Source organism: Osmerus eperlanus, chromosome 17 (genome assembly GCF_963692335.1).
Source record: "Osmerus eperlanus chromosome 17, fOsmEpe2.1, whole genome shotgun sequence".
In the NCBI taxonomy this organism is placed as follows: Eukaryota; Metazoa; Chordata; class Actinopteri; order Osmeriformes; family Osmeridae; genus Osmerus; species Osmerus eperlanus.
In genome coordinates, this window is record NC_085034.1 from 2442478 (window position 1) to 2455424 (window position 12947).

A 12947-nucleotide genomic window follows, 5' to 3' on the forward strand; every position below is an offset into this window, starting at 1 on the left:
CCATCAACGATCAAAAGAAAGATTATGTCAGAACACTCTGGTATATTCAACAGGTCAATGGGAAACTCCAAACATTTCCCATTTATTGACGCAAATAGCACCTGACCAGGTCAAAGTCAGTTGAAAGTATAACATTGATCCCATGATGATTTCATGTACTATTGTAGTTAAAGTTAAATGTTTGAATAAGGTTTGAGTAGTAGTAAATAAAGAAATAAAAACAATTATAATATTAATATTTTGGAGTATCACTGTATTTCTGGGCTTATCTATATGCACCACAACCTTTTATAACTCTTTATGAGCGTGGCTGTACTGTTGGGAGATGAATCCAGGGTCTGTCTGCAGTGTTTGGGAGCCTCCAGAGTGTATTCTGTTGCTGGATGCCATCCAGAACACACAGGTACCGACAGGTGGGCCTCGCCCGCATACATGGCCCCTGCGGCCATCCGTCAGCTGGCAGCCGTGCCTCCCCAACCCTGAGCAGGTGGGGACCGAGGTGTGTGTTCCATCAACCTACATTTACATTTAGTCATTTAGCAGACGCTCTTATCCAGAGCGACTTACAGTAAATACAGGGACATTCTCCCCCAAGGCAAGTAGGGTGAAGTGCCTTGCCCAAGGACACAACGTCATTTTTTTTGCAAAGCTGGTAATCGAACCGGCAACCTTCAGATTACTAGTCCGAGATTACTGCTTCTCCTCAGTCCTCCGCAGGCTCCCAGGTGAGGCCTAAACCCCCTGGAAGCTCCAAGCTCCAGCAAGGACCGTTATTTCTGCTCAATGAGGCTCACTTGTCCCACACTAAGAAGTCAAATGAGTTGAACATTTACAGGAAACTCCTGTTTTAGTAACTCTGCCAAACAATTCTGTAATAGGGCTGTGGTTTGGTAAGCCATGCCAAAGGTTATCTAAATTAGTCTTGGCTTGAAATCCAAATATCCAAAGTGTTTCCACATTGGACTGGCCAAAGTAAAGTTTGTTCTGTATTGGTGATGTAAATTGCAACATAGTTGAGACTTGCTCCACCTATCCCTGGAATTGTCCTCTACGGGGTGTGCCTGTGTGTGTTTGTGTTTGTGTGTAGATGACACCACCAGGCACCATGATAATGATAAGGAGTGAGTGTGAGTCAATAAGATATTTGATGTGGGATCATCCAGGATAACCCTTAGATAATTCTAGTGTTTGCCAATGCTTTGTTTACCGTTAAATTAAATACATTACTACATTTAATTGCACATATAATAAAACGCGATCGAAAAAATCGTGTTTTACATACCTGTTGAGAAATATTATCTTGAATTATTGAAAGTGTGTGTGGAAACTTACAAAAACAACCTAGAATGAAACTACATAACCCGTCATGCCTGTCGCCGAAGTATCTTCCTACTTCAGTTTTGATTGGTTTTCGTGCGCTCATGCGAGGTGCGTCACATAAAATGCAAGCTACGACACTCCAGTCCAGTCCAGACTGCTTTTCAGATTCGCATTTGCTATGATACGAAAGCGTTCGAATACGTAGAGCAATAGGAGACGTGACAACTATTTTACAACAATCCAGAATACAGAGGACTGCGATTCTGTGCCTTACGACAAGGTAGGAAATGGCATTTCGTCCATTCTCGTATGTGTGTCCGATACTTCGGGGTCTGTTTTGCATGGCATTTTGTCTATACTTTTTAGTGACTCACACCATCCCTTGTTCAGAGCTAGCCAGCTAGCTAACACAGTAGGAGTGGAGCACCAGCGAGCTTAGCTATTCAGCTCATTCTGGTCGGTGCCACAACAACACGTCTGACACTACTAGCTAGCTAGCTGGGTGTCTGGCAGTGTGTGTAGCTTGGTTCAGCGTTCGGGGAAAAAAAGATGAATTGGGATAACCGCCTAGGTAGTTACCTAGATCAGTAGTAGACCTGAATAGTGTGTTTTGGATCTGGTCTGTCAAGCTGTCTGTTTGAAAAGTGGACTAATGCCCCTGGCTGTTTGCAGTGACGACGCTCCTCTCTTTCCCAGTGCTTAGCAGACGAGCCAGTGTTGTTAGCTTGTAAACAAACTATAGTGTCCAATTTAAGCTTTGTCATACTATTTGAATATGTTAAAACGGACATTGACGTACATACTATTATACTATGAACTAATTTCATGGTTGTACTAAACAATTTGCGCAGTTAACATGATGTCTGAAAGCTTCAGTGGTGATTTCTTTGTCTGGCTCGCCTGTGTTTTGTTACAGACCAGATCAGTGTCTATCTTTTCTATCTACAGTGGCGGACCCGGCTAGCTAGCTAGATAATATGGCTATAGGCTTTCTTATGGCATTGCACATTCACATCAAAATGTAAATTAACAGACTAACTTTAACTAAACGCGAGCTAGGTAACTTCAGCAACCAATAGGAGCCAACTCAATGTAACATGCAACATAAATTCTCAAGTTCATTTACCTCTGTAGGAGTCAACTACGCAGTTACACATGACACTTGTGTTGAACAAAGCTTCCAGAAATAGTGCAAAATATAACATCTTGTTTATAACATCTTGAAACACGAAACACAAAAGAATTGTGTGTTAGGTTGAGTGTATTTTGTTATCAGCGCAGTCCTTTAATGTATCATAGTGTATGTAATTACCGAGCTTTTCTGGGAAAACGATGAAAATCACATCCTGCAGACAAGCCTTGTGTACCGTGTCATAAATATTGTCTGTCTTGAGTAAGCAGTGTTTGTCATCTGAATGCTTCCAGTCATGGTTAGTGGTCTATAGATAGCTCAGATGTACTAAGGCATTAAGAGTGAGTCTGTTCCCAGGTAGGCCTAAGCATCTTAAAGCATTAGCACAAGCCAGTTGTGTGTTGGAAATGGCCGTGTTCCCTGGGCATTACCAGATCTCTAGTGATGTTGCCTTTTCGTCAGGCTACATCCAGAGTTAGCGGCTGATAAGAGAGGCCATGCCCTTCCAGTTGTAGGACTCAAACTGAAACTCTCAGGTTAAATCACTGATCGTTGATCATTGAACTAGGCTCAGGCTGGGAAGTTTATGGATTAGACTCGCACTCGTAATCTATCTCGAAACAAAGCCTACTTTACCCGGTATTTCTGTTGTGGTTTATTCTATTCACATGGCACCCTAAAGTAAACTGCGTTTTCTGTGTCACTAAGTTGGTGTGGCTGGAAGTGGAAGAACCACATTGAAACATCAGATAGTGATACTAGCACCACGGGGTCCAATGTCTGTGCAGGGACTGATAAAGAGGGGGAGAGAGACATAGCTGCTATGATAGAGAAGAAGGCAAGAGAGGTGCCTATTGCTGTAAAGAGAGAGAGACGGAGAGAGAGAGACACAGAGAGAGAGACACAGAGAGAGAGAGACAGAGAGAGAGAGACAGAGAGAGAGAGACAGAGAGAGAGAGACAGAGAGAGAGAGACAGAGAGAGAGACGGAGAGAGAGAGAGAGACGGAGAGAGAGAGACGGAGAGAGAGAGAGAGACGGAGAGAGAGAGAGAGACGGAGAGAGAGAGAGAGACGGAGAGAGAGAGAGAGACGGAGAGAGAGAGAGAGACGGAGAGACGCAGAGAGACAGAGACAGACGGAGAGAGGGAGACAGGGGGAGAGGGAGACGGGGAGAGGGAGACGGGGAGAGAGAGAGGGAAAGAGATTCATTTCCCTCTCTCTTCATCTGCCCAGCAGTCTCTCCCTCCCTCCATCTCCCCAGCTACGGACTGAGTCTCCAAGCTTTAACTCTCCTCATCATTTACCTTGCTGCTTTCATTCCTCTCCCTCTCTCCGGTCTGTCCTGGTTGTTTATGAAGCCGGTGATGCTGTCTGTTAGACACAGCTAAGGAGTAGGCTAATTTGGAGAGGGTTCTTTATGTTAAATGATGACAATAACTTCCAATGAATTAAACTGTAAGAATACCCACTTGGCAGTATATTTGAGAGAGAGAGGGGGAGAGAGGGATAGGGGGAGGGGGAGAAGGGGAAGAGAGATAAGAGTGACCCGACACTGAGGCCATTGTTTGTGTGTGTGTGTGTGGAGCACAATCACAGGACCTGACATGGGTGTAATCATCCACACTGGGTCAGACAGTACCAGGGCAGAGAGGTCACAAGGAGGGAGAGTGCCAGACAGACTGTGTGAGACTGAATGCGGTGACGTTTTATTGGGAGCGTCTCAGCTGGTACTGTTAGTATGGCTGGCCCTGATGCTGGTCCTGCTGTTCACAGGACCAAGGCTCTGGCTGTGAGGCCAGAGGAGCACCCAGGAAGAGAGAGAGAGCCTGGAACCTCACTGGGCGAACAGGTTATCGCCTACCTTCTCTCCTGCCTCACAGCACCATCCAGCTGTCACCCGGGCAACCTCTGATAAACAAATGGAGTAACAGAGTGGATCTTATTGAACGTTTGGACACCCAGCGATAGGTAGGTTTTATTAGTGTCTCTCTTCCTGTTGGTTTAAATGAGGACGCTTTTATTCCTTTGCTGTTTTGGCAATTTTGACATAGACAGAGAAACAGATGGCTAAGTCATAGAGACAGCCAGACAGTCAGAGACAGACAGACAGACACACAGTCAGAGAGAGACAGTCAGAGAGAGACAGTCAGAGAGAGACAGTCAGAGAGAGACAGTCAGAGACAGTCAGAGAGAGACAGTCAGAGAGAGACAGTCAGAGAGAGACAGTCAGAGAGAGACAGTCAGAGAGAGACAGTCAGAGAGAGACAGTCAGAGAGAGACAGTCAGAGAGAGACAGACAGACAGACAGTCAGAGAGACAGACAGAGGAAACTGAGAGGTTTCCTGGGGTAGATTCTCACATGTCAATCTGTAACTGAAGAAACTGCTCTTCCATCTAATTTAACTGGTTGTCTTGGTAGCACAGATCGTCTAGTGATAGACAAGCAGGGCAGGCAGAGTATGGTGTAGAGGTGACTGTGTGTGTTTGTGTGTCTGTTTGGGAGTGTAAGACTTGTGTAACCTGTGTCACCTGTTATAGCGTTAATTTCCAAATGTCACACTGAGTCAACTGTGAATCACCAATCACCAACACTCCCAGCCTGTCATCCCGCTTTTCTGACACGCTCTGCTGATGAAACTCACTCACATCTCTCACACACACACACACACACTCAAACCTCTCCATCATCGACAGACTCTGTTCTTTTCTCCAAATCGATCAATTTCTAGTGACATTTCCTCTTTTATTTCTTTTGTCTTCCCCTTTCAGTCATTCACTCTCCCTCCTCCCGGCCCCCTGCCATCCCTCGCTTCCAGGGCTTGATCTGTCTGTTCCTCTGCAGGGCCCCAAGTCTGAAATACTCTCTTCTCTTATAAGAAGGTGTTTGTGTGTTGAGTACTGGCAAGCATGTGTTGGAATGCCTAACCTTTAGAAGGCATTTAGTTAGATATAGGCCTAGATTCTGTCTCGGTGGTGTCATGTAGAGGGGAGCAGAGTGTGTGTGTGTGGGGCACATGTGGCCTGCAGACTACAACAGAGGTCAAAGAACGTCCCTGGATTTGTCTCAGTAAAAGGACAGAGATAGAGAGAGAGATATGGAGAAACATAACGAGAGAGAGAGAGAGAGAGAGAGAGAGAGAGAAAAGGGACTGGATAAAGCTGGAGAGAGATGGAAATGCAGACATGGAGAGAGAGAAAGATTTCTACAGAGAGAGAGATTGAGGATCATCCAGGCTAATCTATGAGGACCAGTGGACCAGCAGTCAGTTTGAATGTGGAGTGCCCCTGTGTTCCAGTGGTTTTGGTGTTCTGTGTAAATGTGCCACATGAGCAAATCTTTTGGAGCGTGCTCAGTAGGAAGCTGTCAGCTCAGCTGCTGTCACTGCACAACTCTGCTCCAGTACACACACACACACACACACACACACACCCTCACAGCTGGTTTCAGGAGGGGAAATGAAACACTTTACAGAAGTGTGTGTGTGTGTGTTCCAGTGTGGGAGACCTGTGCATGCCCCCCCAGAGGTGAGGTCTGTTGGGCCATATGGGCCTCTCTCTCTCTCTGTCTCTCTGTCTCTCTGTCTCTGTGTGTGTGTATCAAGGTTCACTAGGACAAAGGGTATTGGTTCCAGGGCTGTGTGTTTGTGGGGCCTGGTGGGTGTGTGTCCTAGGGGGATCTGCCCCTGTTACATTTGCTACTTTGCAGATGAAATGACGTCCAAAAAGTTTCATCTCAGCTCCAGGGCCAGTTATGTTCTTTCATCAGACGGGTCAATTAAATTGCAATCACTTGAGGGACGCTGTATAATTTGTCTCAAAGTGATGCATAAGTGTGTGTGTCCTCCCCTCCCCTGTCCTTTACTGCACTCAGCTTTCCTCATCCCCATCCCATCCTCCCACCCCCCATCCCATCCTCCCACCCCCCATCCCATCCTCCCACCCCCCATCCCATCCTCCCACCCCCCATCCCATCCCATGTCATTACTTGGCTGCCAGTCACACAGAGAGAGTGGGGGTGTCGCAGGGGTCTGTATCTTCAGCTTGTTCACCTTGACGTGGCCTCTGTGAGCTGGTCGGCTGGAAGAGAGCTAAGCGTGACGGTGCCTCCATCCTCCGTCCTGCCATGTAGAACTACAGACTAAACCATACCATGCTTGGTACCACCAGAGAGAGAGAGAGAGAGAGAGAAAGATGGACAGATGGAGAAAAAGGAGAGGAATGAAGAAAAATATTAAGTGATTTAGAGAGGAAGAGGGAGAGGGAGACAGAGACAGATGGAGAGAGAGAGTCGGGGTGCTGACAAGCAGAGAGGAGTCCAGACTTCCTGTGGACTGGAGTTTCTGTGGAAGTCCTTGGCACCTTGGGTTGCTAAGATACCCGGAAAGACTGCTTAGAGAGACCGCTCGGCTCCTCTTCTCTGGCCTCCTCCTCTTCTCACCCCTGTGTGTGTGTGTGTGTGTGTGTGTGTGTGTGTGTGTGTGTGTGTGTGTGTACTTGTCTTAGTTGTGAATCTCAGTATACTCTAACCCCCTCTCCCCTGTCTCCCCCAGGTCCAGTTGTCCAGCAGCCTCTCTCCACAGTAAAGGCAGACCTGAACCCAGGCTGCATCTACTGGGCCCAGTCCTTCCAGCTTTCCGTCTTTTGGTGTCCGGGCCTTTCCGACGGAGTCCAGTCCAGAGGAGAGAGTGTCGGTCCAGCAGTTCAAGCTGGACGGAGGGGAGCTGAGGGGGGCCGAGGGCCCGGCCTTCGTACTCAGACACAGAGGGGTCGTCGTCGCCACCGACGCCGGGACTACAGCCACCACACACGCCCGAACTACAAATCCCACCAGCCCACGGGAGCATGATGACACTACAGACTCCGCCCACCTCAGCCCAGTCGGCCCCGTACAGAACGAGGTGAGTTCTCATCACAGGTTCCTACTGGCACCACTGCTACCTACACCACAGACTTCTCTGCTGCCTGCAGCTTTCTGCCTGCAGCCAGTCCACCACCTGCCCTGGCCCGCACAGGAGCTTCTCTGTTGAACAGGCCTCAAGATTTCCATACGTGGAAATTACATGGTTCACTTCCCGTAATACTAGAGCCATCATTTAAATCAATATGACAGAAACTTTGTTCCCTTATATACCGCTATCGCTGACACACGCAAAACAACAAAAAAAGACGTCTCTTGATTGGTTAGATTCAGTGGTCAGTGGAACGTATATTACCTAGTTAGAGAGTGAAGCTGTTTAATAAAGCCCTATGTGTGTAATGTTGACACACTGTGATACATCCCAGTTACAACCTGATTCTGATCCACCAGCTGACAGACCAGTACTGACTGACTGACTGACTGGCTCCCTCACTATTCCCTGAGAGAGACACATGAGACAGTCCACTTCTGGTGTGGCATGACAATGTCTTAACAGATTCATAGATGAGAAGCTTTATGAGAGCTTTGCTCCAACTCTTTTTCACACCCTCTCTCTCTCTTGCTTTCTTTCACTGTCTCTCTCTCTTGCTCTTCCTATAAATGGTATTTAGATTGAAACAGCTTTATTGCCATGATAAAGGAACATTTGTTTTGCCAAAACACACAGCGTGCCCGGGTGTAAACCCTGTCCTAGATGAGTCAGAACAGCCCTCCAACCTGGTCAGCCTGTGTTGACACGCATGCAGGCCTTGTCCCTGCTCTCCATCCTGCTGGCTGGCTGGCTGGCTGGTGTGTGTGTGTGTGTGTGTGTGTGTGTGTGTGTGTGTGTGTGTGTGTGTGTGTGTGTCTGCAGTGCCCTTCATCCCTGGTCCTCAGGGCCCACTGTTCTGTATGTTTGTTTCCGTGCTCCAACGCACCTCGTCTAAATGAAAAGTCATTACCAAGCTCTGTAGGAGCATCATGACGTCCCATTCATTTAATCAAGGTGTGCTGGAAGAGGGAAACACCTCAAACATACAGGAGAGTGGGCCCTGAGGACCAGGGTTGAAGACTGGTCTAGCGGTTCTGATATCTCATTAGATGGTTCTGATATCTCTCTCATTAGACGGTTCTGATATCTCTCATTAGATGGTTCTGAGTTAACAGGTGGGAGGGTATTCTGCTGCAAGTTCAGGTTGCCTAGCATTGATGTTTACTGTGTGAAAGGCTGTTGCGCTCCAGCTGAGACCAGCAGGGGGCCTCCAGAACAGCAGAGGGGGCTAGCGAGCATCCTCCACTATAATGAGACCATGGGGGCCCTGTTCTTCATCCCAGAGGTGGAATGGGACGCACACACACACACACACAGGTTCTTTCCTCCTTAATTACAAGGGGAGGGAGGGAGAGAGGGAGGGAGGGAGGTACAGGCAAGGAGAGGGAATGAGAGACATGTTCAAGTGGAGGATTTTCATGATGAGAATGAAGTTTCAGACACACACACACACACACAGGCATGGAGGTAGACACAGAGACTATCTCGCTCTTTCATCTCTGCCTCCAGCCATGCTTCTTCTTTTCTCACTCTGAATATTTCACACATGCCTCTCTCACATCTCTCTCACATCTCTCTCACGTCTCTCTCTCTCCCCCTTCTCATTGGTTTATCTCTTTCTCTCCCCCTTCTCATTGGTTTATCTTTCTCTCCCCCTTCTCATTGGTTTATCTTTCTCTCCCCCTTCTCATTGGTTTCTCTTTCTCTCCCCCTTCTCATTGGTTTATCTCTTTCTCTCCCCCTTCTCATTGGTTTATCTTTCTCTCCCCCTTCTCATTGGTTTATCTCTTTCTCTCCCCCTTCACATTGGTTTATCTCTTTCTCTCCCCCTTCTCATTGGTTTATCTCTTTCTCTCCCCCTTCTCATTGGTTTATCTTTCTCTCCCCCTTCTCATTGGTTTATCTCTTTCTCTCCCCCTTCTCATTGGTTTATCTCTTTCTCTCCCCCTTCTCATTGGTTTATCTCTTTCTCTCCCCCTTCTCATTGGTTTATGTCTTTCTCTCCCCCTTCTCATTGGTTTATGTCTTTCTCTCCCCCTTCTCATTGGTTTATGTCTTTCTCTCCCCCTTCTCATTGGTTTATGTCTTTCTCTCCCCCTTCTCATTGGTTTATCTCTTTCTCTCCCCCTTCTCATTGGTTTATCTCTTTCTCTCCCCCTTCTCATTGGTTTATCTCTTTCTCTCCCCCTTCTCTACCAGCACACATCTGTGTTCGGTACTGCCTGTTATAGTATGACATGATTCAATAAAGTCTAGTATATTTTAATTTATTTAACTTTATTTGCAGACTCAAGGTCCAGATAGAAAAATACACATAACATATTACAAGAGGGGTACACACAAACATAAATACATACAGAAATACTGACTACCACATATTACTTAAGGGGAACATACAAAACACACATACATACATACAAATATAGCTCATATATGCACAACAATTAAAACAGGTATATATGCGTGTTCCAGTGGTTCCAGGTATAGTACAGTACAGTATAGTCTCATATGGTATCCTTGTTCAGTATAGTACAGTCTAGTATTGTATGGTATAGTACAGTCTAGTGTAGCAAATTATTGTGTCTGTAAGCTGGCCTCATCAGTGGGTCTGTGGCACAGGGGAGAGGAGTCAGGGCCTCGTGAAAGCTGTTTACACAGCGAGGCACGCACACACACGCACACACACACGCTCACACACACTCACTCCACTCTATTCAGCCAACTGAAAGGTAATCTGGGGCCAGCCCTTTCAGCAGCCAAAACCTGAGAGCGTTTGGGGCCTCCCGCCCCAGTCATCAGGGGCCCTGCCTAACACTACACCTCACCGCCCTGCTTTTCATACATTGAGTGTGTGTGTGTGTGTGTGTTTGTTTTAAGAAAGTTTTGTTTGAATTTCAAGTTTTACCACTGGAGCAGATAACATCTCCAGTACTGTGATGTCGTCGTGCATGTCCCTAGCAACCAACCGGTTGAGCGTGGGGTGAAGTCAAACCGGTTTTGTTGTACAGAACAGGTCTGGATGTCTAGAGGTGGTTCAGGTGAAGCCTCTGGGTCATTCTCCTACACCCTAACACACCTACACACACACACACCTACACACACACACACACACACACACACACACACCTACACACACACACACACACACACACACATCTACACGCACGCACACACACACACTGTTGCCAGAAGCAGTTGGGGATTTGAGTCCCACCCTTGTTTTGATCTGAGATGCTATCACCACATCAAATCCTGTGATACAATGGGAAGGTTGTTTACTTCCGTCAGCCAACCAACCAGGCAGGAAGGAAGGCAGCCAGTCACGAAATCAGTCACAAAATGGAAATACCAGACAACTACTCTGGAATGTGTTTGGTAGAGGCATGATGTCTTCAACCCTTCAACTTTAGACTACTGTTCCACTGTGTTCCAACACTTTTTCTTAACCCTTGTGCTGCCTTCGGGTCACATGACCCAAAGGTTCATAACGAACCATCGTTGTGTTTACCCAATTTTACCCAATACAAAAACAAATAAAAATAATTTTCTTTTAACCATTGCAATGTGGGGGGTCTGAGACAGCCCGACGGTTAAAAGAAAATGCTTCACTTTGTTTTTGTATGAGGTAAATGTGTCGCAATACGACGGTGGGTCACAATGACTGATGGGTCAGAATGACCCGAAGATAACACAAGGGTTAAAGGTCTGAAAGGAACTGTGCGTGTGTGTGCGTGCGTGCGCTACAGGGAGAGAAGGATAAACAGCAATGTGTGCGTGTCACGTGTTGTGTTCTGGCGTCAGCAGGGTTACTGTGTACAAGGGTCAGCAGCACTTCCTTATTGGTCTCGGCGCGCTCTCATTGGCTGAGCGGTTTTTCGGAGAGACCGCCCTCTTCCTGGAACATGTGATCGTGGTGTTGTCTTCCAGACAGTTGAGATTGTATACCTCAGCTGAACCGCACAGCCCCCTCCGCTCTCAGACCAGGAGGTCTGCATTTTCACACTTTGACACTTTATTTTGTTCATGTATGTTTTGGGGTTTCGACTACTGACGATCTTCTAGCATCTTTAGTTCTCCAGTGAAGATGCGCACACACTGATCTAACTTAATCCTTGTGTTATCTTCGGGTCTTTCTGACCCATCAGTCATTGTGACCCACCGTCGTATTGCGACAGCTTTACCGCATACAAAAACAAAGTGAAGCATTTTCTTTTAACCGTTGGGCTGTCTCAGACCCCCTTCATTGCAAAGGTTAAAAGAAAATTATTTTTATTTGTTTTTGTATGGGTAAAATTGGGTAAACACAACGATGGTTCGTTATGAACCTTTGGGTCATGTGACCCAAAGGCAGCACAAGGGTTAAGTCGCACACGCTGACTGAAGGGCACACACACACACACACACACACACAGAAGAGGATCCTAAAGAGGGTGAGCCTGAGTGGTGGTGTAGGATGGTCACAAAGTGGTCTTGAGACAGAGAGGGAGGAAGTGAGGTTGTGTGTGTGTGTGTGTGCTAATGAGCATTAGTGGGCTAATGCCTGCAGAGTTCTACACACGGGCTATCCATCTCTCTTTCTCTCTCTCTCTTTCTCTCTCTCTTTCTCTCTCTCTCTCTCGCTCTCTCTCGCTCTCTCTCGCTCTCTCTCGCTCTCTCTCGCTCTCTCTCGCTCTCTCTCGCTCTCTCTCGCTCTCTCTGTCTCACTCTGTCTCACTCTGTCCCCCTCTGTCTTTTTCACTCTCTCTCTGAATATCTCACTCTCTGACCCTCTCTCTTTCTGTGTGTCTCTCACCCATTAGCTCTAGGTCAGTAGCTCTAGGTCAGTAGCTCTGGTCTGTAGCTCTAGGTCTGTAGCTCTGGTCTGTAGCTCTAGGTCAGTAGCTCTGGTATGTAGCTCTGGTCTGTAGCTCTAGGTCAGTAGCTCTGGTCTGTAGCTCTAGGTCAGTAGCTCTGGTCTGTAGCTCTGGTCTGTAGCTCTAGGTCAGTAGCTCTGGTCTGTAGCTCTGGTCTGTAGCTCTGGTCTGTAGCTCTAGGTCAGTAGCTCTGGTCTGTAGCTCTGGTCTGTAGCTCTAGGTCTGTAGCTCTAGGTCAGTAGCTCTGGTCTGTAGCTCTAGGTCTGTAGCTCTAGGTCAGGCTCCAAGGCTGGCGTGTCCTCAGCCGGCCCAGGGCCAGGCTGCTGACTGGCCAGATAAGCTGCCTTGGCAGTAGCTTTTCTCTTCATCTGATAAGGTAATGCACTGATTGGCCTGTCTGTCAAGGAAGTAGATGGGGCAGGGGGGGTAGGCCTTGCCCCTTCCCCCAAAAAACAAACAAAACATAAGAATGGGATTTGTATAGACGTGTGTGTGTTGTTGTTGTTGTTGAGGACAGAGAGGTTAAAGGTTAGTGTGCTAAAAGCTGATTAACACACAAATCCTTCCCATCGTCTTGTAGTGTGCATGGTTAGTGACCTTCAACCCTGGGTTGGTGATGTCACCGTGTCCTGTGGGATCACAGCTGTGGTTGATTAGAACACAGTTGAGAGGAATATTTCAGAGAAAAGGGAG

At 47.2% G+C, this 12947-nt stretch overlaps 1 protein-coding gene across 1 annotated transcript in view; it reads left to right on the top strand.

Annotated features, from left to right (window-relative positions):
* The first annotated feature begins 325 nt into the window (after nucleotides 1-325).
* The window catches only part of adipor2 (adiponectin receptor 2), a 23012-nt gene continuing 10390 nt past the window's right edge, over nucleotides 326-12947 (top strand). Inside the window, exons 1-2 of the mRNA XM_062483634.1 lie at nucleotides 326-403; nucleotides 7054-7350. Of these exons, the coding sequence (XP_062339618.1) occupies nucleotides 326-403; nucleotides 7054-7350 (375 nt within the window). The remainder of the gene's footprint in view (nucleotides 404-7053; nucleotides 7351-12947) is intronic.